Source organism: Lates calcarifer, linkage group LG19 (genome assembly GCF_001640805.2).
Source record: "Lates calcarifer isolate ASB-BC8 linkage group LG19, TLL_Latcal_v3, whole genome shotgun sequence".
Taxonomy (NCBI): Eukaryota; Metazoa; Chordata; class Actinopteri; family Centropomidae; genus Lates; species Lates calcarifer.
This window is the reverse complement of record NC_066851.1, coordinates 10,864,636-10,891,165: the sequence shown is the minus strand read 5'-3', so window position 1 is coordinate 10,891,165 and position 26,530 is coordinate 10,864,636. Positions and strand designations below refer to the sequence as shown.

At 42.4% G+C, this 26,530-nt stretch overlaps 2 protein-coding genes across 7 annotated transcripts in view; one reads left to right on the top strand and one right to left on the bottom strand.

The window, feature by feature from the left end:
• The window catches only part of eml5 (EMAP like 5), a 36,620-nt gene extending 14,946 nt beyond the window's left edge, over positions 1 to 21,674 (bottom strand). For all 5 annotated transcript variants that reach the window (XR_007815146.1, XR_007815147.1, XM_018690080.2 and 2 more), the window contains exons 1-16: positions 21,157 to 21,674; positions 15,137 to 15,296; positions 12,364 to 12,462; positions 11,904 to 11,972; positions 8,007 to 8,192; positions 7,252 to 7,387; positions 6,354 to 6,555; positions 5,760 to 5,897; positions 5,372 to 5,628; positions 5,009 to 5,221; positions 4,760 to 4,927; positions 2,961 to 3,067; positions 2,740 to 2,858; positions 2,372 to 2,558; positions 2,116 to 2,221; positions 1,587 to 1,680 (exon numbers count right to left, since the gene is read on the bottom strand). Coding sequence is in view for 3 of the 5 variants with exons in the window: in XM_018690080.2 (XP_018545596.1) it covers positions 1,587 to 1,680; positions 2,116 to 2,221; positions 2,372 to 2,558; positions 2,740 to 2,858; positions 2,961 to 3,067; positions 4,760 to 4,927; positions 5,009 to 5,221; positions 5,372 to 5,628; positions 5,760 to 5,897; positions 6,354 to 6,555; positions 7,252 to 7,387; positions 8,007 to 8,192; positions 11,904 to 11,972; positions 12,364 to 12,462; positions 15,137 to 15,296; positions 21,157 to 21,353 (2,438 nt within the window). In the remaining 2 variants the exon portion in view is untranslated. The remainder of the gene's footprint in view (positions 1 to 1,586; positions 1,681 to 2,115; positions 2,222 to 2,371; positions 2,559 to 2,739; positions 2,859 to 2,960; positions 3,068 to 4,759; positions 4,928 to 5,008; positions 5,222 to 5,371; positions 5,629 to 5,759; positions 5,898 to 6,353; positions 6,556 to 7,251; positions 7,388 to 8,006; positions 8,193 to 11,903; positions 11,973 to 12,363; positions 12,463 to 15,136; positions 15,297 to 21,156) is intronic.
• A 578-nt stretch (positions 21,675 to 22,252) lies between these two features.
• Positions 22,253 to 26,525, top strand: ttc8 (tetratricopeptide repeat domain 8). 2 transcript variants are annotated; one of them, XM_018690081.2, is made up of 15 exons: positions 22,253 to 22,457; positions 22,790 to 22,813; positions 23,031 to 23,151; positions 23,227 to 23,290; positions 23,404 to 23,563; positions 23,776 to 23,865; positions 23,951 to 23,995; positions 24,079 to 24,164; positions 24,254 to 24,341; positions 24,466 to 24,576; positions 24,692 to 24,831; positions 24,935 to 25,109; positions 25,275 to 25,397; positions 26,194 to 26,277; positions 26,386 to 26,525. In XM_018690081.2, exons 1-15 carry the CDS (start codon positions 22,344 to 22,346, stop codon positions 26,500 to 26,502), a joined length of 1,542 nt encoding a protein of 513 aa, XP_018545597.1. In that variant the 5' UTR covers positions 22,253 to 22,343; the 3' UTR covers positions 26,503 to 26,525. The 2 variants fall into 2 exon arrangements, with proteins under 2 accessions (XP_018545597.1, XP_018545598.1); XM_018690082.2 differs by lacking the exon at positions 22,790 to 22,813.
• The last annotated feature ends 5 nt before the right edge of the window (positions 26,526 to 26,530 follow it).

Sequence of the window (26,530 nt, the reverse complement as noted above, 5' to 3'; positions counted from 1 at the left end):
GAGAGAAACAACATTTAACTTCATTATGTTTTACAGTTGGAGTGTCACATGAACTTAAAATTTAAAGGGGATGAATATACTGTGGCTGTAAACAACTATTCAAGGGCCAAGTACATAAAGTAGGCTACACTGAGGACTTTTGATCATGGCACAGCATTGCAGAAGTGTTAATATGAAAAAATAAACAGTTAGCCCAGTGAAGTAGCTCAAACTGACTCGTCCATATAACCCTAAAACAACAACATCTAGCCTTTGTTTTTGGCTCCCCAGCGAGTATTACACAGAAACCAGACGAAGAATCGAGCATACTGTAACTGTCTCCTCATTTTTGCCTGCTGTTTTATGCAAAATGAACATTAAGGATCAGCGGCTGGTCGTGTCTGATCCAATGGACTGTGCCTGAAATAATTGTTGCCCTTTGTGCTGCTGTGTTATTCTCAGTCTCAGTGAAGCTAGAGAAACATTACGCCCCTTCTCCTCCCTCTTTGTTTCTCTGTTTCCAAGCGCAGCCCTATTCTATCTTCATATTCCTACTACTCTACACCCTCTCTTATAGCCTCTCCCTCTCACACCCAGCTGAAGATGAGACAGTGGAAGTGTACAAGCCAGGCTCTGTCAGGCCCCATTTCCCTCTGCCCGCCTCACCTCGCTGCCCACCGGGGTCTGCGAAGGAGATCAGTGCAGCTCCAAGCTGTCCCTGAGCTACAGCGAGAGCCTGGCACAGAACACGCAGGAGAGCAACCTGCAGAGCACTGCTCCAAACTAGCCAGGGGGAGTTTCAATGGAGTAGATACTAAATATGAACATCAAGTAGGACAAACAAACAAAGCAAAAGCAAAGATATTCTGGGATGCAGATGTTTCCAGTTTTCAGTTAGATACTTTTGGGCCCTTCTGGTTTCCAGGTTATATAATAGAATCTGCCATGAAATTGAAAATCGTTATGTAAGTTGAACATTACATTATGCTCTGAGCAAATTAACAGCTCTCATGCTTTGCAGCAATTCACAGTGCAGGTCTGGTAAGGTAATCCACTTGCATCAGATGTACAAGCCTGGTGTGTGCGTCCCATATCTGGTCACATGTATCGTTTACATCCTATGTGAGTAGTAATCATTTACATCATTGTCTCAGGCAGTATAGAAAATCAGTCTGCCACACTCAGGATCAGGACACTGCTTGGCTCAGAACCAATGCAACTAGAATAAGTCTTCCTTTATCTTTTATGCACTTTTAAGCTATGAGACTTTTATACTTAGTCTTTATGGCCTTTAAGGCCTTGAGGTACAATCCTTCTCTAACCATTCAGGCTCTACCAGGGTTAAGTGTTGCAGTAGAGCAGCCTCGTAATCTAAAAGGTAATTTCCCTTCTTTGCTCTCCTCCATCAATCACGCTGTCAGTCCCACACAGTAAAGTGGCTCCAATTTAACCCTCATTCATAAGTGTCCATATTAAAACTAAAAGTGGTCAAACAATCTTTAGAATTATTAGGAAGCTTTGTCAAAGTTTTCCGGATGTTGGGACAGCAGCTGCTGTGCGCTGAAAGGCTGACCTGCAGCCGTGTAAACACATGTGACCGAACTAACCGCATGGCAGAGAGCTTCTCCCCCTTCCTCCAGTCCCAGAGCACAATGGTGTGACTGTCGTCCAGGCCCACCGAGGCCAGCCGCTTGCCATCCGCTGCGGAGGGAAAACCAAAAGACGATTCAGCACAGCACAGAAAGAGCCAGCTCCCACTCGGGTTCAGTGAAGTTTGGACCTTGTTAGCAACATGAAAGCAGCCCGTCAGGTTTGATCTACAGCAGGTGATTCACTGACACTGACATACAGATCACTGCTCTGCGTCTGTCTGGGGCCAATTAAGGGAAGTGAGATGAACGGCTCGACCTTGATGCTGTCAGACTGCCGTGACTAAAAGACAGCAGGAATCGCTTTTTCAGTATTGCTTGTAAATTGTGTGTCTTGCCCGTTTCTTTTATGTGTGAAAGACATTTTTTGTTCCCCTATGAAAGCAGATGGGATGTCTGAAAGCATATGTGAATACAGAGAGTATGTTATATTGAATCTTCCTTGATTAAACTAAAAACTGTCTGAGAAAGCAGTAATGGGGGTTACCGGAAAAGTCCAGAGCGCACACTCCGAGCTGGTGGAAACCCTTCAACACGGACATGGGTTTCAATGTCTCTGTGTCCCATATGTGGATGGAGGAATCTCTGCCAACCTGGACAGACAAACATTAAAAGTCTCTACTTAATTAACCTCATTTCCACTAGAATTTTGATGTTAATAAAAATGTAATAGTAAGCCTCTCTCAGTTCTCTCAGGAGCCATAAAACCTTGGATATTTTATGTTAGACGTGCTGGCAGCTACCTGGCCTGTTGCTACAAAGTCCTTGAGGGGGTGGATAGCCAGACAGAGGATGTCATCATCATGGCCCATGTAAAAACGCTGGGTATTCTGCTGTCTGTTGTACACAACCCCAACGGCAGCTACATGGTAGACTATCTCTCCAGTCTGGGTGTAAAACAGGTTGCTTCTGCAATCATAGCCTCTGTAGCTGCAAACAAACACAAAACACACACTGTAGAATGACTGATGGGAAGAAGACAATAAGAAGGACTAAATTACAAAGTAAGATGTCTCTGTTTTGGAAAACCTTGGCTAATTTAAATGCATCTTTCAGTATGGGCCTTGTAACTGAAAATTCTTTCTGTTATGATGTTATACACTCTGCCTACCCATGAATGAAGTGCAGCTTCACCCCACTCCCTGGTGCTCGCTCTCTCTTCTTCATGGCCGTAGCTCGATGCTTCTCTTTGCACTGCTCTTTGAGCTGAGGTAGATCTTCTTTATAAACCTGGATGCATGTAGAAAAGTATGGACTTTATTTTTAACAAACCCAATGATTTCCACTGAGACATGTTTTACAGAGGGGTGCATCTTTGATTTTGTTACAAACCTGTCGTCGATATGTGAGCTGCGTCTCCTGCTCGATTTCTGAGTCCATTTCTGGTACGTCTGACTGATCAGAGTCTGACTCTTCACTGTTAGAGTCTGCCAAGGTCTCTGCAAGCAGAAACAAGGTTGCATCACAGCTCACCAGTCATATCCTCCCCTGCCTCTAAATCAGACACATATCCCACTGCACACACAGTAAGAAATACACCACATCCTGTTGCAGCAAAAGTGAGGGTCGATCATGTAATAATACTGTGACATCTCCTATTTATCAGGCAGTCATGCTTTACAGTGACATCGTTCAAGACAAATGTATAAAAATGCTGATGCAGCACAGTGAAGCTGTGCCAAGACAAGGCAATAAGCAGAACTGGCAGCTAAGGGCGGCTACTCACAAGATCCATTAGGAAAATTAAAAGGAAAGGCAGTTAGTATCTGCTTTAATTTCAGAAAGCACAGCTGCGCTCTGCCTCTAGAAGAAATATGACTTGGGAATGACAATGCAATTATACTTTCCAAGCTTCATTCACTTTTATTGAATTTGTCTTAATTAATGTGATGGCCGCTCCTTTGTAGAGCTTTATAGAAATGATAGGTCATTAAAAAAAAGTACAGGAAGGGAACAATCTAGTGCACTGCTCTCTGGTGGTTTAGCACATCAAGTTCATGAGGCCAGTGGGAGCAGTATGAGTGCACACATTATGTAATAGTGTGTAACATTCACACAACCCCTTATAGGTAACTAAGAAATGTAACTGAGACATTACTTCTTTAATGGGTTGACTTTACCACAATTACTGTTGAAGTAACAGAAATAATCCTGGTTTCACACAGATAATAATGATACATAATAGATTGATACCACTCTAAAGTCTGTCAAGTTAAATGTGTAGCTGCAGTCATCATAAATTTATGCTTAGTTAGATGAGATTTTGAGGTGCTGGTAGGCAGTTTTTTTTTTACTGCTAGGCAGAGTTAAGCTAGCTGTTTCCAGTCTTTAAGCTAAACTAAGCTAACAGGCTGCTCATGGTAGCTCTATATTCAGTGCAAAGAGACGAGAGTCAATATTCTCATCTAACACTTCATGAGAAAGCAACTCATCATATTTTCTATGAATGTTTACCAATTCGTTTTAGTATGGAAGTAGAACCAGGAGGTGTTTAGCTTGGCTAAGCATATAGACTGAAGACAAAGAGAAACAGTGAGCCTAGCTCTGTCCAAAGCCTACTAGAAACACTAAAGCTCGCTTTGTTGCAGTCTTACCCGTCAAACTAGCCATTTTTATTTGTTTGTTTGTGTTAGCAGTGTTAGTAGGCAAATCTTTTAACTTTGGCTAGCAGTTTCCCCCTTACTCCAGTGTTTATGCTAAGCTAAGGTCATCACCCCCTGGCTTCAGCGACATATTTAACAAACAGAAAAGTGGTATCATCATCTAACTTTCAGTAAGAAAGTGAGTAAGCACATTTCCCCAAAAAACTATTACTTTTTCAGCTCTCTCTGTTCTGCATTATTTGAGAGCGAGATTGAAGAGACATCAACAGTTCCATCAGGCTACACCACTTAGCCTAATTTGAAAATGTCTCATTGGCAGGAGCCACTGATTTTGTGAAATAAATAATATCAGTGATGTGAGTAGTTGGTGTCAACACAAAGCCACATTAAAATGCAACAGAGTAATATTCCTAAATGGACTAATTAGAAAATAAAATGGAAATCATACATTTTTGGGGGAAATAAATCCCTAAATCCCAGCAAATAATGATATTAAAAGTGACTGAGGAATGGTACACATCAGCTCACCTTGCGGCGCTATATGTAGAGCTTCTTTAGACTTTCTTTCGGGGACAAACTTCCACTGGAACACAGAGTGATCAGCACCACCAATAGTTATCACCCACTGGTAGTCATGTGACCATCTTGCGTTTGTTATGTGGGCTGAATGACCTAAATACTTTTTAAATTTTGCACCTGAAATCAAGAGGAAACATATCAGTGACACAGTGGATCATAGTCCTCTACATGATTATTAAATAATGAGGTGTTCTTTACCTTTTTTTACACATGGATACCGTAAAAGTTTGACTAATCCATAGTCGTCAGCTGTTACTAAGACTTGATTGTTGAAGTTGGCATCCACAGAATTGATGTCATTGATATCTGAGTACTTGGGCCATATTCCATTAACCTCCGGGCCCAATACACATGTCCATGAAGCCCACTGTACAAGTTTCAGCTCTTCCCTGTTGGTCACCTCCTTCCCACCTCAACAGAGGACAGAAATATTTAATCTCACAAAGCAGCTCTGTAACAGCATTACATTTCTCATTACACTCCTCTTTTTGACTTAATATTTCTTTAATATTAGTCCTAACTCAGCTGGGAACACAGCAAAATTGACTGCCCCGTACTTACTTGGCATCCTATAGAAAAGCCTCCTGCCGCTGCCATTGTTGGTCTGCAGGTATTTACTGTCTGTGGACCAATCCATGTGTGTGATGAAGCTGTTGGAGCCGATGCACTCGCCCACTTTCTTATACCTCTGCACCACACCGTAGATGTCCACTGAGTTATCATTGGAGCCGACAGCCAAATGAGCCCCATCAGGAGAATACTTCAGCTCATGGATGGCCTCCTTCCTGTCTTTGATGTGGACCACCTCTGTCATATCTCTGAAGGGGAAGCAGAAAAATGTAGCTCGAATGAAGAGCTAAAATGGACACAATATAACGGAGCCTTTCATTTTAGCAGGCATTCACAGAGGAGCATAGTTTATCATTTCCTCTTTGAATTGTGTACCCACCTGACTCTCAGAACAGTGAATGAGCCATCCTTCATTCCCAGTGCCAGGTGAATGCCATCAGTGCTCACAGCGGCACAGCGGATAGGCTCCTCCATATTACAGCGGGCTATCAGTGCGTGATCTATAAGGCTCCATATCCTTTAGACACGGAAAAGTAGGGCAGATGAAGAGGCAACGCAGTGATGAGATTACAAAGGGTGAAACAACCAGAGCAGAGACACAATCAGAATCAATCAGAGAAAAAGTCTGCAAGAACAAAATAAATTGGTGATGATGTCTGCCCTGCTGTGTATTTGGTTCATGACTGCACACTGACTCTTAGAAGTGCTTTATTAATTCACATTTTCTAAGAAAATCATACAACAAAAAAGAAAGAATTATCAATGAGTGTACGCCCATTTGTATTTTTAAAATAAGTATATAGAGTGAAATGTCAGTTGTCAACTGTACTTTTGCCCAGTCTTATTCAGATACTCACTGACTACAAATGCCAGGAATTTAAATAATGTAATATGACAGCATTTTTTTTCCTCTCCAAAACTGTATGCATCTACCACTGTCACTACTACTCTCAGTTTGAAACTGAGGTTCCACCTGACTGAGCGGTCGTCACTTCCTGTCATGGCCAGAGGCTTGGTGGGGTGTACGGCCAGCGCCCATAGCTCGCCTTCGCAGTGGCCCTGCATGATGAGAAAGGGCTTGTTGCGGTCGTGGACCACCACCTCGAAGATCTCGCTGTCCTGCGTGCCCACCAGGATGTGATCTCCCCGCCAGCACACACTCCGCACAGACAGCCCTGTCAAAAAACAAAAAAAACAAAACACACACACACACACACACACACACACTAAAAATCAGGCTAATTTTAAAAAGAAAACACATGCAAACATGAAAGCAGACAGACGTTTGCCAATGCTTATACAGTCATTAGAAGAGACACGACAGGGATAGTAAAGACAGGAGCTGATAATAGCCAACTGCAGGCTACCTAGGACGGAGGTTGTAACAGGAAATACAATGACAGCACATGTTGTCAAGCCAATTTGCAACTGACTCTGGGTAATACAGCAATATTAGGATGGAGGAAGCATGTGCTGTATACATATGTGAGCAGGACATCTGTATACGGCGTAAAACTGCAACAGAGCTTGGACTTACTAACAACAAGAGGAACAGCAGAACAATGCGGGGACTGTTACAAACAGACTGACATGGTTGTTAACTCCGCCCCTCAATGACTTTACCCACCTCGGCTATTTTCACCTCTAGCTACTGTTAGATCCAAGATTACAAATAAAGGAGACAGAGAAAGTAGAGAAGAAGAAAGAAAATGTTAGAACAGAAATAGTGAAAAAAATGTCTTCTTCATCTAACAGGGTGTTCTTTTTGTAGATATATACAATTCTCCCAGCGCCTCAGGAGACCAGAGTTTGGCCTGCAACCTTCCTGCACTAAGATTGAAGGGAAAAAAAAGGAGGCAGTTTGACATCACCTTTATATCCTTGATCTGTTTCCCTGAGATCAATGACAGTAATTGGTTTGAAGTTGAGATCCCACAGCCGGACGCAGCCGTCTCGGCCCCCGGTGGCGAAGCCCTCTTCACAGGCATTCATGCTGAAAATCCCTGACTGGAGGAAATGACAGGCTGTCAGCGAGGATCTGCACAATAAATGAAGCAACGACGGAACCAGCCCCAGCTACAGGCCGCACAGTGCTGCTGCTCAGCCAGGCATTTGTTTAACAAGGCTTTCACAATTACAAACCTGCTACCGTGGCCTCAAGATAACACAGAACTAGGTAATGGGAGGGTGTCTTTTTTCTTTTCTTTCTTTTCTTGTCATTATTGGAAAACTTTACTCATGGCCTCATTTGTATTTGAGTTACTGTATACACAGGGAGGCAACTTGTTAAAACCCCAGTGAAGCATTTGATGGTACAAAAAGCAGGAATGAACATGTACTGTAGTTATTATCCCCTCCCCCATCCTCCCATCCCCTCACCCAGCTGTTGATCCCATAGATATCATTTAATCCTGTTGAGCAAAAGGCTGATCCTTTTCTACTGAGCAGAATCAAACGAAGCCGACATGCATGGCCTTGACCCTGGTTAAGTTTACTTGATGCTTTTATTGTGGTTCTTCTATGAACGGCGCACAAGCCTGAGCCACAAAAGCACAAAAAAAAAAAAAACACACACACACACACACACACACACACACACACACACACACAGATTTTGGAAACTCACCCCATGAGCTCCTTGAACTGTCCTCATCAGGTTGATCCCTTTCCACACGTAGATGTCACCATTCAAGGCACCTGAATACGTGACCTCATCCTTGGCGCATGCAAGGCAGAGGATGGTTTGGAGATCCCCCGTTTTGCCAAAAACGCCACGTTTGGGTGTGAGAGCATTACCGCATAAGCTCCAAAACTGCAAACACAAACAGAAAGAGTGAAAGAGTATGGTGGCTAATAATCCCCCATGTAATCCTGTCCTGAAAGAGCAAATGGACAATTATGTAGTGTTTGGATACAACAGAGTGGAAATAATCAAGTCATTTATGGTTTGACAAACACACACACACACAGATCCATTAAAAACACACACACACACACAGACCTTGAAAGAAAGTCAAATTCAAATTCCCCCACCCCACCTCCTCTGCATGTGATACCGGGGACTCTTGCTGGGGGTCAGTGCTGTAACCACCTGATCAACATGCACAGACACAGACACTCACGCACTCGCACGCATACATGCAAGCTCATTATTTATGAACAAGGTCATTGGGATGCACGGGCATGGGCCTCGTCTGAAGGCTAAATCCATCAAAGAGAGGAGGAGAGAATGAAAGAGAGACGCTCTGTCTGCATGGAGATGAGCTCATGGGGGAGAAAGCTCACGGAGGGCGTCTCGAATGCTGAGACATGGCCATCGCCACGTGAAACCGAGACGCACTCATCACCGGCACGCAGCAGGAAAATGACAGACAGGCAGCCCTTTTTCTGCTCTACCTAAATCAGGATTTACCTCTGCATTACCTGACATCTGGCTCATTGCAGAAATATATTAAAAGCGATACCTTAAACCGTGATGATTCTGCTCAGAAAAGACAGGAAGTGTAGGTGGTGGTGTGCTGTTTGTGACCACACACAGTCTGCAGAGGCTTGATAGACATATATTGAATGAACAAATGAGCTCATTGACGGCGACAGCCTGTCACACCCTCACTAACACCCATCCTCCTGACTGATAGGGCTGCTGTGTGCTAACAGGAGGGATCGATTATCAGAGACAGGCATCACAGCCTCAGATACAGCCCTGTCATCAAACATCTGAGGCTTGTACGCACCTCAGTAGAACAGGCCCTTCCTCATCCTGAGCTCCGGGCTGAGCTCTTGAGCGAGCATTTGCATGTGCGTGAGCTTCGGTGCGGGGTCGTGGCTGAGGTTAAGTAGCGGACATCACAGGCGTGTGGGTAATCAGGGAAGGTGTATCATATATGCAGGTTGAAAGTGTGTAAAGTGATGGGTGTGTGTAAAGGGTTGGTGAGGCAACGGGGTGGGAGGAGGTTTTTTTGTGGCCCAGCCTGTTGCAGAGGCAGCAGGGATGGATGCGGCGTGACTGCACAGCCCTCCCTGCCCGCAACTGATAAGGCAGTGAGACACGGGCAGCCAGCTAATCCCTTCGCTGCTGAATTACTGAGAGGAGACGGGATGCTGGAGGGGTTTATAATGAGGCCAGGCACAGGGGAGGAAAGGCACAAAGGGAGAGGGAGAGCACAGTGGAAAGGTGGAAACGTGCTAGAAAATGAGACTGCTCTGAGTTGAAATCAAGACCTGGTAAACATTGTGGTTTTCTCTGAGTATCATTTCTTAAGCATCCTCCATAACACCCTTGGCATAGTGGAAGCTGCTCCTCTTAACCCAGGATTAGTGGTATGTCATTAGCTCAGTTACCTCAACCATCACTCCAAGAAAAACCTTTTAGATGTAATTAATGCAGAGAAGGTTGTAACTCACCAGTCACAGTGCCAAACCGCTCCTCACCCCTTTCATCTCACTCATAATATCCTTCCTGTCAGACTACAGTGACCCTGAATGGTGTGAGAGCGTTAAATGCTACGCTAACAGAGGTCAATTCTTTGGCAGCTCGCAGGTAAGGGAAACTAAATGACTGGCTGTCAGTGTTGCTGGAAGCTGATTTCCTCAAAGCTGCTGTCATCCATCCACATGGTGTCAAACTCAAGCTCACCTCTGTGGCAGTTTTATGGCGCTGAGATCCACAAACACACATAAAACAGACATGTGACAGAACACTGGCACTCATAGCTTCCTTAATGGACCATTCCTGTATGTTTAAAATGTTTAATTCCATAACATCACATTATCTATACTCATTTGTGTGAACATGTCAGTCAGTCCTGATGAGTCGCACCATTCGAGCAAGCTGATGTTTGAGTCCAGATAAATGGAAACCAGAGGGTGGGAACCATAGAAAAGATATATTCAAATTTCTGCAACACATCAGCATGGTTTGCAAAATGGTTAACTGTACAGGATTTATAGAAAATGGCCTACAGCAGTGGTTCACAATGTGTGGTTCGGGACCCACACAAGGGGTTGCAAGATCAATCTGAAGGGTCCCGACAACTGAAACAACATAAATCTGAAAAAACTCCTATAAAAATTATAATTAAATAATTTTTCTGTTAAAGTAGTGAATCAGATCTCAGAAAATAAATACCTAATTCACAGACCAATGATTAGAGGTCACAAGAGGATAATGTTTGTTTTAAGGGTTCACAAGCCAAAAATGTTGGGCACCAGTGGGCTATAACATGCAAAACCAGTGGAACAGTGCTTATGCAGCTTCTAATCAGCAACTAATCAGAATGATTGGTACGTGTGTTGCATGTGTGTGTGGGCTAGAGAAGGGCAAGGTGAGGTGTAAGAGGTCTAAAACGATTCAAAACACAAATGTCTATATGATTAGTGAGGAGGAAGCGTGTGAGGAGTAAAACGTTGCCAGCGGCCCTGGTCCTCATCACGGAGGTTGTGTTTTCCTCAGCCTGCTAGTGAGTGGATTACTGGGGCTAAATCTCCTGGATGCTCTGAGTGCTATAATCGCTGAGCGAGCACAGGGCCAGGGAGCAGATGTCACATGGTCCGCAGGGTGAAGGCTGGGGAATTATGTGGGACAATTGCTGGATTGCCTTGGCATCAGAAAACCAGAAGGGAGGGAAAGAGAAGGAGGATTCAGCAGGGACTGGGGGGGTGTTTCTGTGTCACTGCAGTGGGGGAAGAGTTCAGGGGGGAATTACTACGAGAGGAGGCAGGTCAAGCTGGATTGAGACTAGGGAGTCATCAGTGAGATGTTACACCACTGGGAAATACGTACAGTAGGCTAAGCCTCATGACTGCATCGAACCCATTTGAGCATGCCGCAATGTTTAGCCTCGCAGGGCCAGTGGGCACATTTCCTATCTGAGCATGATTCACTCTTTTCCCAGTGTTTTGGAAATAAGCTTCCTCTGTGGCTCTGAACTCCTTGTTATTTCCTAATGCCTGTGCCACTCAAGGAACACTACTACATATCCCAAGGGAAGGCTTGGTGAAGGCACCCTGCACGAACTCATTGAAGATTTATGAACACCACTCTTCTGTGAAAAAGAAGTGATAGAGATAGGCCCGCGAAAGGAAGCAAGCACAGCTGCAGTTTGTACAGTGGAGGGCTTTTGAAAACTGAATGAGGAAAACTGAAAAGGGAGCTGAGCAGCAGAGTCATGGTCCCCCATAAAAAGAGAGCATTTTCCCCTCTGCAGTGCAGATTACTACAAATTCGAGAGAGGAGACTGTGAGTCATTGCCTCCCCTACTTATGTTAAGTGCCTAATAAGCATGGACTCTGGACATCTGAAAGTGAATTTGCATACATCTATATTAAGGCTTTGATACGGTCATGACGATAATGCAGAGAAGGCAGGGAAGAAAGGGGCACGGAGCCAATGGATTCTTCAAACTTCCTAAAAATCCTAATCTGTTTTTCAGATATTTATGCTAATGAGTGCACAAGAACCTTCAACTCTCAGGAGCCAGCTGAAACCTACAGGATGTAAAAATGACCAGGAAAGTAGCTGTACCTTGATATGTTTGACACCGCAGCTTACAAGCTTGCTCGGCTGGTACAAATCCCACGATATGTCGAATATCTGTGGGGAGAAAGCATACAATGCATTCAATGTTGGCTTATTGTTACAAAAACACCACAACATCATACTTCAAGTCTAGACTTCTGATGATCAAATTTGTTGCAGAAGGAAGAACTCAAGAGAGAAAAGTGTGCATCTGTGTGTTTTCACCGGTTGTGTTGTAATGTGTGTGGGCTGAATTAGAACACAACAGCTGCCTGTATTTCATCTTTTTAAAATTCCTTTTCATTAGCCGTGCACCCTCTCAGACGGGCTCTGAAAAGCTCACAATCAATCAGGCCTAACTTGTTTATGTCCCCCTTTGGGCAGGCGGTCCATCCCACGTTTATAGCTAATTGAGGCGGTCGATACGCAGCTTGTGATGGAGACAGGGGAGGAAGAAAGTGTTTACCCTGTCTGTATGACCAGGAGCGGCTGCCAGAACCTTCCCTCTCCTCCAGTCCCACACACAGATTGTGTTTTTAGAGTCCAAGCCCACGGACACCAAACACTGCAAAGAGAGCAAAGAAAAAGACTCACGTCACAGACTGAGCAGACTTTGCTCTGTTGCACTAATCACTGCAAACAAACTTAGCTACCTCCACCGTAGCATGGCAGGCCACAATGAAAGAGCTAATAACAGCTAGAGAGCAGAACAGAACAGTTGTCCAGCCCCTGGCACTTCCAGTGAGCACATTTGAGTGCTTTTGCTGGAGGAGCCTCCTATAGCTGACTGAGTGAGTAGGCAGCAGCAGCAGTGAGGCAGAAGAGAGGAGAGCAGCTCTTATGGAAATCCTTCTCCACTCTGCAGCTTGCTTTACATGTTGGAGGATGTCCTCTTTGATCCACTGCTGAATCAATGTTTGGGTATGGATAGAAGTCTCTGGTGAGGCACTTAGACTGTTTTAATTTGTATTTGAGAAGGCTGTGTTTTAATGATAAGCAAAAAAGCCCTGTGTGATGAAATCTAGTGCAACTATATAGATAACGGGGGTGAAAAGTGCATCCATATTTTGAAAACTCAAGGAATTTCCTCAGCCCTGCTTATCGTGTGGTTCTTTGGATGTTGGCCTGTTGGTAGGTGCACCACTTTGAATGAGACTGAAATATCTCAACAGCTATTGGATGGACTGTCATGACATTTTGTGCATGTACATTCACATTACCCTCAGGATGAACAACCCCGATCCCTAGAAATTACGTTCATATACTATTAACTGTTTTCCCAATTACTTTAGGGTTTTTAATGAATCAAAAACTAGATTTATTGACAACTGCAGAACTGCCAGAGGGGGTGGGTGGTGGCTGTACAAGCACACGACTGTCACACCAGAGACCAGAGTTCCCTACCCTTAATCTAAACTGCTTTTGTTGTCTAAACATAAATGTAAAAATGTGTAATGATGCTGATGCAATATATGTGGATATTGTACTGCAAAACTGGATATTATGGCAGAAAACATGTAAATTGACTACCAGCATATTTATGACTTGACAAATACATAAAGTAACAACATATCCTTGTTACATTAACAGAAAATGTAATCTAGTCAAATTACCATTTTCTGCAAAACTTATCTGCTGTTACAAATAAGTTGTACCATATAGGAACGTCACTTCTAGGAGACACAGTTCGGATGAATTATAGTAATTCTGGTGATCCTTGACCATCATCAAGTCTAAATTTTGCCCAATATTTAGGTTTATAACCAAACAGTATGGATGTACTGAGAGTGGCATTAAAAGTTCCAATAATACATCCTACAAAATTAATGACAATCCCATCAACCTCAGCTGTACTTGCTTCAGTAATTAGCAAATGTTAGCATACTAACATGCTAAACTAAAATGAGTCACAGGGTAAACATTATACCAGCTAAACATCAGCATCTTAGAATTGTCACAGTGAGCATTTTAACACACGGACGTTAGCATTTAGTTCAAGGCACCATGTCAAAGTACAGCATCACTCTAAGTCTTGTTGAGTTAATGAGAGTTTCATGTAGAAATATTCTGAGCAATTGCGTACAGCCAAGTTATTGAGACATAATTAAGCAAAAAATAAATAAAAAATGTTACTTTATCTCCAACACAGCATTACATATAATGTGGAGAACTGGTTAGAATAGTCAGAACAACAAGTACGAAGTGAAAAGAAAGGTCATGAGTTTTACTCTCTGTACCAGACAGCACAACTGCATCTCCTCCTGAAATATCTAGAAGAGATGTCTCAAACATCAGTATATTTTTTTCGATATTGCTTTAATAGATGGATGGGGTAATGGCAACAGGGATTCTTCTGGATTGTCCTTAGTTCAGCACTGACTTCCTCTGATCAAGGAAGAGGAGAGATGGAAAGTAAATAGAGCCACTAAACTGAGAAGCGATGGAGCCTCCTCTGGCTTTAAACACTGTCACAATCCATCTAAATCCCCAGCTCTCTACCCGGGCAGGAAAATAGCACAGGGTCATCTCCCTGTCTCTTACTGCAAAATACAGGAGGTATAACTCCGCTCCGAGAGCTCCTACGGGAGGAAGTGAGAGACATGCAGAAGATAAAAACCTAGGGATGGTTCCACGCAGTACTGATTTTTATTAGGTGGAGGCTACAGTGTGTAAACATTAACTGGTGGCAGGTCTGCAGAGAGATGGCTAAAAAGGTAACAATACAAGGCTATAAAAAGGAGGTCACTTGAATGTTCCTGCGATTATATCGAATAATGTGTATACCTTGCACAGTCCTAGTGTCTGGACGCCATTCTGTTGCTTATTTTCACATGAGTATTTTAAGGATTCCCTCGTGCTAAAGCTTTTCTCACCTTCACATCACCAGGTGCTGCCAAGCTCTGTGATGCAGTAGTACAAACACTGCATATGACTGTTTTCCTTTAAAATCTCCCAAGCAGAGCATGTCTGGGTGCAGCTGTCCAGCTAATACTGCTGGTGTAATCACAGATGTGTCATTCAGAAATTCAGCCCAGCAGGCGAGCTGCATAAAGCACCGCAGCTCCTGACTGGAGTTTTGATTGTTGCTGCTGCGCTGCTCAAACTCAACTTTTCTGGTGACATTTTGTGGTGTCGCTCTGTCTCCGTTCTCTCAAACTAAACCTGATTTAAACAAAGACAGCACTGTTCATTTTTATTCTGTGACATAGTCCTCAAGTATTATTGGGTCTCAACAATACCTGTCCCTCGAGGTCGAAGGCCAGGCAGGCGATGCCGTGTGTGTGCACATCCTTGAGGATGGACACAGTCTGCACGGTGTAGGAGTCCCACACACAGATGTAAGGCTCCTTGCCCACCTGTCCTGTGGCCACCAACACACGCTCCGGATGCAGAGCTAAACTGTACAGAGAGAGTGAGAGGGAGAGAAAACATCTGGTTAGCATTATTATTTCGCGTGCTTGCGAGTGTGTGTCTGCGTTTGCCGAGGGCAGACGAGGGATTCGACCCACCCTGGTGGAAACCACTGGGATGAGATGAACACGTTAAATCCGCGATGGGTCTGAATATGGAAGCACAGAGGCAGCTTGACGCGGTGGCATGGTTCAATTAACTCAGCCACGCTCGAATACACACACACGCAGCCTGGCTTCATACATACAGGGTGTGTATGTAGAATATAAATTAGCGTATTAGTGAATGGGTGAATTTAATTTTTCTCCATTTTGGTTCATTTTTTCAGCAGGCTTTAACTCCTTTCAGCCCCTTTCACCTTTTTCTAATTCATCTGGGGTTTCCTTGCATCACCAGGCATATGTTTGTAACACTGTTACATAATCTTCCCCCAACCTCCCCCTCCCCTCCACACTCATACATCCCCCACCTACAAGCATTCCCACTCTACAGCTGAGCAACAGCTTGCTGTATAAAGCTGTCACTCCCCACCTCCCTACCCGCCCCGCCCATCCTTTCAGTGGCCGCCAGTCACGTTCCAGGCAGGCCTGAGTGATTCACTGGGCAATTCTTCCTCTTGCCTTGTCCTGGCCTATATATTTCATGCTGTGATGGAGCTCCCTCCATTATAATCAGACTGCCTGTTTTGCCAACTGCTCTCCAGAATTTCTAATCCTGGTGTGTGTGGAGACAGCAGACTAGAGAGGCATCTCAGCCGCGTCAAGCAAGCGGACGCCCTCCACTTTCGCTCCTTTCTAAGTTTTCTGTGCAAATCTATCTGTCTGACTTGTGACACCTCATCTGCATTTGAAACGCGCTGTCACCAAGGACTTGACAAAGCTCTGCTGGTTTAACATCTCTGAAAGCTGAGGTGGGTTAGATGTGACAGGCCTGATCTCTGTCCTCCATCAACCTTCCTTCCTTGTTCTCTCCCATCACCTCCGCTTCCCCACCTACTTTGTTGAACCTCTCTCAACCTGGCACAATTTCTCATCTTACTTTTTATGAATTATATAATCGGAGCAAAGCAGCTAAAAATAGCATTCAGAGGAAGAGAAAAAAAATTATTGGAACACTTTGAGATGCAGACAGACACAGCAGAGAAGACTGCTTTGGCACAAGCAGGTACAGCACAGCAAATCTGTCTGGTTTGATGCTGGAATGACACAAAACATGGGGGCTGAAGAATCAAATCCCCAACAGCTAAGGAGTTGGTGTCAGGTCAAAAGTATGTGCAGAAAGCACTGATACTTATTTGGATCTTAACTTTAGTTATGAGTTATATTCTACCAGCTTTAAAATCAGTGCAGTCTTTAAGCCAGCTACAACAAGATCACTGTTTCACTTACATGTCTGTCAGCTGAAAAACTTGCTAAATGCCATCGCTAATGATTTAGCCTGCAGTGCATTGCCACGGTTCTCCTGTTTGATATAGGCTGCGGCTGTTTGATACGGCTGCATTCCATCTGCCAAGTGCTGTAGTACAAAACTAACTAAATACTGCAGCAATTAAACAACCTGTTTTCATGTAGATATGAGGCAAATAAACAGCCTGGAGACCTGATTTCTCATGGTGACAACGCTCAGATACGGCAAAGGAGGAGATGCAGGTTGACTAGGCTGAATTAACGAGATACACCTTTACCCACTCCCCAGCATTAATGTTTTCCCTTCTCCGTCATGAGTAAAACATGCTATTTTTGACACATGAATGGAGTGCAGTTACATATGGGCAAGAATGACGATAGCCCCTCATGATATGGTGAGCTTGAATAGTGACAGATTTTTTTTATAATTAAAATAATCATTTGGCCTAATAAGTATATTGTCCTGATACCAGACTGGATATTATCTGGCATTCTTGAAACAGTTTTCTTAACTTCTTTGCAAGGCTGCAACTAATGATTATTTGCATTATTGATCAATCTGCAGGATATCTTCTAGATGTATCATTTAATCATTTGGTCTGAACAATATCACAAAATAATGACAAATGGTCATCATTGTTCCTCCAGTCCAAAACTCAAATATATACAGTTGAGTGTACATAAGGCATTTAGAACTGCACTAGTTTGAAATTCTGGGTTTATATGTGATTCAAACGATAAATAAATAATTGTTTCAGCTTTACTTATGTGTCCCTTATTGATTGTAATGTAGTAAAGTTAACATGAATAACTCATTGTTGTACCCACATTACTAATCAATGATGAAAGTACTGATATTAATTTCCCTAATACTGTATATACTAGTGTATTTAGTCATTATGTTTAATTTTGTCATTGTCAATTATTAAATGCACTACAATAAAACTAAAGTTTGGCATCATCTAAGTCAGGGTAAAGTGAGGATAAGAGTACAGTACCTGAGCATGTTTATCTGCCTCCACCTCATCTACATAAAACATTCATAACACCACCGATAACCGACATCTGTCCGAGCTTATTTTTCTAAATCCCAGCGACAACTATGCTGAATCATGCCATTGTGCTAAGTAACTGTACGGAACTCAGGAGGATCCTAATTGGTGAAGACAGATCTGCTCTTTAGAGACCAAGCTGCCTTTCACAGAGTGTCCTGGCAGCCACTCGCAGTGATGATGGAGACCTAAGACCTCAGCGTCTCACTGACGCTCTGCACAGAGTACCTGGAAATGTGTGTGAAGGTAAGATGCAAAAAAAAAAAAAAAAGTTGACCCTACTGTCACTGACAGCAAAGGTTACTAGTATGAATGACTTTTTCTACAATCCTTTCATTACATCTTCTTTTATTGGAGGTGTTTCTGCTCTTTCCCTGTGATTATGGTGATAAAAAAGTTATGAGCTCATGGTTTGAATAAAAAGAACAAAATCAGCTTATTGCAATTATAAATGATTTAATAGAGAAGTGACTGATAATCTACTGAGTCCATAGTCAGAGGGAGAGAGAGCAGAAGCCAGTGTTTGAGGAAATGGATGACCACAGACCACAGACCAAAACAAAGGAAGATGGATATAGGAAAATGTAAATCATATCTATTACCTCTCATGGCCTTTGTCAAGAGTAATACAGCCTGGAAGCACATACCCACACACACACCTTATACACCAGAGCCATTTGTTTCACATATGAGGCTTCAATTTGTGCAAAAGTAACATTGTTAGAAGCTCAAATATTCTACATATTAAAGTACAAAGTACACAGCATGGTTGTTTTGTACTTTTGACTTTAGCTTGCACATTAATATGCAGATTTAGTTCACGCCATCAGTTCATACAGTTCACAGAGCACAGCTGCGAGACTCTCGCCTGCAAACCTGGCACATTTATTGCATGATACTTCCTGCTGATTTTAAGGTGAAAAAAATAATTTATTTGGAGCAGTACGAAAATTCTTCAACAATGTGAATAGAAATGTATTTGCTGCATCTTTCAAAGCTCACTGAAACATGACCATGGCCTCGGACCGAGCATCTATAATCCATAACTCTGGCTGTGCTCCATCATAAAGTTAACAAGATATTGTAGTACGAGACAGCCTTTTATTCCTGTGTCCATAACACCCTCTCATTAACGCTCATTCACTATCATAACAAAGGACATGAATCAGCCAAGGTTTAGAAGATCAGCACAAAATAAAGGATCTAATGGCTGAAATTTTCAGATTCTGATGCTGAAATATAAAAAATGTATGTTATTTTCAGTGCATATCTGTGTTTTGTATGTGCATGTACATGTCCTGTGAGTCAGCATGACTGCAAAAAGGAGAGATTAAGCTTTGAAGTGTGGACAAACTCCTGCAGGTTTGTTAGCAGTAGCCTCAGGTTCTTTGAGTTTCAGACTGGAATAAATGCAGCGTGGAGCAATAACAGATGTGAGGGAAGAATCGCAAAAAATAACTGTTTCTACAATAGTCTGCTCACTTCACTAACATGCCTCAGAGTGAACTGGGTTTTAATTAGAGATTATTAACATTCTCCTCAGTCTATTCTGTTATTGCCCAGTGTCATGTCCATTTACAACATAGCACAGACCAGCTAAGAGAGGCTGGACTATCTTGTATGCTGTCATGGACAGACCAGCGTTTCATTCATGTGAAAACCTGCCTATTAGCTCCTCCACTGTCAAACTGGGAGACCAGCTGAAAGAGGCTGCAGGGGAGACATGAAACCAAGAGCAAGAAACAAGGTCAGCAAATAACTCATGAAGTAAAACACCATGTAGCTCGCAAACAAGACACAGCAGCAACTAAAATAGACCAAAATTAAGAGAGGAAAACAAAAAGAGAGAGGGATTTGAAGCGCAGTGCTATCTGAGGGGGCTGCATCTATTCCACATGAGTTAGTGCAACGTGAGAGCAGTCCAACAGTTATTCAGCACTGGATCTGCTGAGGACTGCTCCTGGTTATGCCATAGCAGTCTTAAGTCTATGGGAATGTTTATAAGAGCACTCCTTTAAGTTCTGAGTTTAAAAGAACTATTCCCCATGTTCATATCAGAAAAGCTTTTTATGTATTTTAAACAACCTGGCACCAATAGACCTGAAATACTGTCCACTGTTGTACAGATAGTGAGTTTGATTGTTTACCAGTTCATTACTTTTGTATATTAATTAGTTTTACAAATGCATGTTGCATTTTTGCATCAAATATCAAACTACGGTTCAGTCAGTGACTCCTCCAGCTAAGTGTCAGGCACTTCACCCACAGGGCAACGGAGGGTTAGTATCCCTATTGTCCGATTAATAATAGAGCAGGAGCCCAGCTGACTCCCGACACAGAATATAATGCTAGTCATCTCCAGGCCAACCCACACACACACATGTCAACACAAGCGCTGGAGCGTTGGACACAGGTCGCTGTTGTGTGGCATGCTGAGAAACAGTTTGAGAGGCAGGATCATTACATGTGTGATGTAACACTGGTTACTTTGCTGCTGTGTGTCTGTGTGTGTGTGTGTGTTTTTTTTTTTTTTTTTTTAAATCACAGTACAGGTTTGCCTGAACATGCATGAGATGAGTTACCACAACCTACAGAAGGCAGAAGGATTCTTTCAAGGACAGCTATGTTCAAGTGCATTTTTTTCAAATCTGCTTTAAAAATCTGCTGATACCAGCTACTACAGGCAAAAAAGATGATTAATTGATTAGACAATCTACAGAAAATGAATGATCAACTATTTTGTTAAACGATTTACCATCAAGTCATATATTAAGCAAAAATGGCCAGTATTTTCTATTGCCACATTGTTAAATGACTGAATTTTCTGCTTTTCAGTTCAGTGGGGTATAGTTACAAATTAAGTGTCTTTGAGTTTTGGACTGTCGGTCTGTTGGCTGGACAAAAAACATCTATTTTAAGGCATCACCTTGAGCTGTGGAAAATTCTGAGAGTCATTTTTATCTAATTTATAGATTTAATGATTAATACAGGCCTGACATGTAATGATTAACCCTAATATAAAAATCTAACAGCCCTGGAACTAGAAAAGATGACATGAGGAGTGGCAGCAGAGTAATCTTCAGTGGTAAGGGAGAGAGAGCTTCATTCTAAAGAGCTGGTTCAACGCATCTGCTCTGCTGGAGTGTCCTTGAGCAAGACACTAAACCCCATTACAAACTATGGGGATATGCTGCTGTGTAGGTGTGTGCCTCCCTTTAACTCCCTGTGGAGCTAAAAAAAAATATATATCATATTACACTACACAAGGTGACACCAGCACCTACAATGACAACACTACAGGATCAGTTCATTTTCTGCTGCTATGAGTCTGGTGCTGTCCGAGGTCCTGAAACAAACTGTTATGTATGTATGTGTGTATGATTACACTACCTGATAATGTCATCGTTATGTCCCAAGTAAAATTTCTGCTTGTGCTCCCGGGTGTTGTACACAACTCCCACACCGGCGACAAAATAGACTATTTCCTTGGCGGCGGTGTAGTACAGGTTGTTGCGGCACTGATGTCCCCGGTATCCGTACACCCACTCCAGTCTCAGGTGGCAGTTGGGAGCAGTTCTGTCAGCCATGTCCGCACTTCCGTGTGTCTATCTGTCGCTAACACGTAGGCTTTCTGATACAGTGTCATTCACCAAAAAGGATTTATTTTAAGCCCGTGTGTCCCATTAGTTCCGCTGGATTTCCACCAGTCCAGGGAGAGCGCTGAAATTAGGCATTTTTGAGGGTCGTGTGAATTATTAGTCTTGCTGTCTGTTACGACGAAAGTCCTCTGTCTCTGTGTAGGAAACAGGTTAGGAAACAGGTGTTGTATTCATTGTGAGAATCTACTTATACTTGTTTAACCCCGAGCTTTCGGTCCTCCTCGGCTCCAGGTCAAAGCTCCTGTCAAATCCTACAAAGATGGAGCTGTACTGTTATTCCGCTTGCACCGCCCACAAAGATGACGGATCAGCCTGTCATCCAATCAGATCCTTTAACTGAGAAAAGGAGGAAAAAAGTAGGAGAAGACAGCTTCGTCATGACTAAAACTGTTATACAAGGATTATTCAAAACCATACAGGCTATGCTTCAAGCTGGATATGACTTCATTTGATTGATTTAACATTAACTCATTAACAACTGTCTTAATTCAGTGAATTTGACTCACAGAGATAAAAAAAATATTCCTAATAATAAATATCTGTTAGATTGAATTTAGCCCATACCTAGACGCGTTAAGACTGTATTATTATTAGGCCTGATGATAAATATAAGTTATGTATTTTGTTTTCATTGTTACCTTTATGTACTTACTTTTATACAATTAATAGAATATTCTTAAAATATATAAATAAATAAGCAGATCATAAAAATGTTAAAAACTTTCACTGTCTGTCCTACTTTTTGTGTATTATCCATAGACTAGTTTTATCTTAATTTTCATACAGGAAAATACGTCATGAAAGACCGCCTCCTCTGCTGTTGCCGAGCGACAGAGGAAGCTTCACTTATCGTCCCAGCTTTGCTAAACAACTTGCTGCTAACCCATTTCTGTACTTATTTTCTCTCCGACCAAAGCAATGGAGGTGACGATGGACCCTTTGTTTCTGGCGTGGAGCTATTTCAGGAGACGGAAACTTCAACAGTGTTCAGATATTTGTACAAAAATATTACAAGAAAATCCATACGACCAGGTACTGTGGTGCAGTTAACCGAGTTAGCCTAGCATGCTAGCGATTATCCATTAAGGAAAGCCTGCTAACTTCCTCACAGGGAACTTGTAGCAACTGGTACATAATCCCAATTAGTCTTTGTAGTTAATCATAATTCAAGTCAGATAACGTTGATTTTACTGGTACTTCTTGGGCTCATTATTTATGTTTATTGACATTACGTTGCATTTCACATTTTACCTTTGATTTCTTCTGCACCGTATCTCATTTTCATTTTGCCTTTTCCCCGCTTTTATTCATATCTCTCCTCAACTTTCCTCTTTTCTCACTGACTCACTTGATGCTGTCTTAAGGACCCCTCCTTGTTTATCTCAGAGGTAACCTTGACTGCAGACTGTCGCCGTCATATTCTTTCATCCTTTGTCATGTGGATAGTTAAACATAGGTTCTGACTGTAACATGTTCACCCTGTGGTTGGAAGATGTGACATCTGAGGTTCTTTTCCCGATTGAACGTTCTGTGTGTGTCTGTCTGTGTGTGTGTGTGTGTGTGTGTGTGTGTATTTGTGTTTCTTTTTTTGGTTTTGTTTTTAAGGCTGCATGGAGTTTGAAAACCCGTGCTCTGACAGAGATGGTATACATAGATGAAGTTGAGGTTGACCAGGAGGGGATTGCTGAGATGATGCTGGATGAGAGCTCAATAGCTCAAGTTGCGCGTAAGTGTTAACTCTCCTCTGTGCTTTTAAGTTGAGAAAAGTAATACCCACTGGTTAACTTTGACTTTCTTACAGGCCCTGGAACATCGCTGAGGCTTCCTGGAACAAGTCAAGGTGGAGGGCCCACACCAGCTGTCAGGTACTGTCTGCCACCAGATAATACTTGAAATCTTGCCTTGAAATTTTTACTGTTGATGACTTTTTCAAGAATCTATGAGCTGGCTGATCTGAGTTTTCTTTTCTCAATTCTAGGCCTATGACACAATCAGGGCGTCCTATCACAGGATTTGTGAGACCCAGCACACAGTCAGGGCGTCCTGGGACAATGGAGCAGGCCATCAAAACTCCCCGCACTGCAAGCACTGCTCGGCCCGTCACTAGTGCTTCTGGTAGATTCATCCGTTTGGGAACAGTGAGTACTGACTGCATGTCCCAGCAAACAAAATAAACATTTATTGGTGAATTTGTACAGCATTTTCCCCTATCATTGTCAGGTTAAATAACATTATTCAATTGCACTTTCATATTAATTACATGTTTTTATTATTAATGGTGTTATACATTTTACTGACTGAAGAAAATCTGTATTATTTAGCATGGAATGTTGTTTCACTGTGTCTCCAGGCTTCAATGCTAACCAATCCAGATGGACCATTTATTAATTTGTCAAGACTAAATCTGGCCAAGTATTCCCAAAAGCCCAATTTATCCAGGGTAAGACTGAGACTGTGACTTGCAAAAATTAATCAAGATCATTGCTTTTTCTCACATGTCAAATAACCATCATTTCCCTCCTCAGACACTGTTTGAGTACATTTTCCATCATGAAAACGATGTGAAAAATGTAAGTGGTGCATACATTTACAGTATACAGAGAACTGGCTCACTGTTCAGTCATGCAACAAAAGCTTACCATTTCTTCACCAGGCTCTAGATTTGGCTGCTCAAGCTACTGAACATGCTCAGTTCAAAGACTGGTGGTGGAAAGTTCAGCTGGGAAAATGTTACTACAGGCAAGAAAAATTATTTGAACTCAGTATTTCTGACATTTCAAAATGTTGTATTATTTTTTTTTAATCTGCTTAATTTCTGATCTTTGCAGGCTTGGTTTATATCGAGAGGCGGAAAAACAGTTTCGATCAGCTCTCAACCACCAAGAGGTGGTGGATACATATCTCTACCTGGCAAAGGTAAAGATGGAGAAATGACATCAATATGTCATGTTACTAGCTTGTTGCACTCCTCATTACTTATTTCTGAGCCAAAGGTTTGCTAATATCTGAAATGATAAACCTTGTGTGTGTTTTCCCTCAGGTTTATCAGCGCCTTGATCAGCCAATTACAGCACTGAACCTTTTCAAGCAAGGCCTGGACCACTTCCCTGGGGAGGTCACACTTTTAACAGGGATCGCTCGCATTCATGAGGTACAGTATGTCACCATGGTCATCACTAGAGACTCCTCTTACTCTACTTTCAGGATACAAGTGCCAAAAGAAGTAGGAAGCCATATTTACTCTCTGCATTGTGATATTGTCACAGGAGATGAACAACATTTCATCAGCCACAGAGTACTACAAAGATGTCCTGAAGCAGGACAACACTCACGTGGAGGCTATAGCCTGTATAGGCAGCAATCACTTCTATACTGATCAGCCAGAGATAGCCCTGCGGTTCTACAGGTCAGACAAACATTTATGTATAATTTATGCAATGCATTGTTACAGTTTAGGTAATGAGGAGCTATATCCCATCTGTGATTCAATATGCTTCTCCCGTTGTTAGACGGCTGCTCCAAATGGGGGTGTATAACTGCCAGCTGTACAGCAACCTGGGCCTGTGCTGCTTCTACGCCCAGCAGTATGACATGACTCTGTCCTCATTTGAGAGGGCTCTGGTCCTGGTGGACAATGATGAAGAGCAGGCTGATGTCTGGTACAACATAGGACATGTTGCTGTGGTGAGTTTACTCTACCCAAATGTATCCTATAATGTCTTATGATTTAATAATCTGTACCTCAAACCTGTAACTAAAATAAACCACTTTCTGATTTATCAAACAGAGCTCATAAACGTACTACATACAAATAAAAGCTGGTACAAAGTGCATGTGTTCTGTTTCCAGGGCATTGGGGACTTGACACTGGCCTATCAGTGTTTCAAACTAGCTTTGGCTTTTAATAATGACCATGCTGAGGCCTACAACAACTTGGCTGTGCTGGAGCTGCGCAAAGGTCGCATTGAACAGGTAAAATCATATCTTTGAGTCATAACCAGCTTTTATTCCTTTGTTAGAATATGAGGTATGAGATCATATTGCTGTTCTTTTAGATGCTCTAATATGACTGGACATGGCCCATTATTAGAGTCATTAAACATTATTATCAACCTTAATGTAGTCTGTGTTACCAAAAGATATTTCTCAAATACAGCCAGTACTCTATTGATTGTTTTAACATTTTTCCCATGAGCTGGGTGTTAAAAACATTTTAGCATTAATATCAAGATATTATGAGATATACAGTATGTATGAGACTTTAGCAGCACAGATTGTATGCTTACTCCTTGCACCTAGTGTCACATGCAGCTAGGTGCCAGGCATCAGCAGCAGGACAAATTCTAACACTTTTTTGGGAAACTACACAAAAATACCTATGGTACATTTTTTTAGCTGCCCTAGAAGTCTGATTGCAATAGTGCATCAAACCATAAAGTATGTACATTCTCCAATAAATGAAAAACAGCTGTGGTCGTTGAGCTGAACTTAAACTGCCAACGATGCACTGGCTGTTTTCCAAGCAATTAATTTCAGGCCAGATCTCTCCTGTCTGTCAAGTGACGTAAAATGTGTCATCTGACATAGAGGTGGTGGAGGTGAACTCTGCAGACACAAATTGCAGTGAGACATTTTATGTCAGGTTTTTACACCCTACCCATACAATCAAAATATTATGGGTGGAAATTAGCTAAGAATTCTTTTCAGTTACATTTGAATTCAACATCGTGCTGTTGCCAATGTAATGACTGTCCTATTTTTGATCCAGTCTAAAGCCTTCCTACAGACTGCTGCATCACTGGCCCCTCACATGTATGAGCCACACTTCAATCTTTCTATTCTTTCTGAAAAGGTAATTTGTCACTACTTATCCATCTCAACATCTACACTGTGCAGTGGTTAAAAAGATAAGAAACAATATGATAAAATTTGCTCAAGTGATATCTCTGTCTGTGTCCAGATTGGAGACCTTCAGAGCAGCTACACTGCAGCCCAAAAGTCAGAGGACGCATTTCCTGAGCACGTTGACACTCAACAGCTTCTCAAACAGCTTCGGCAACACTTTGCTGTGCTGTGAGCGACCAGCATGATTAAGAAGAGCAATG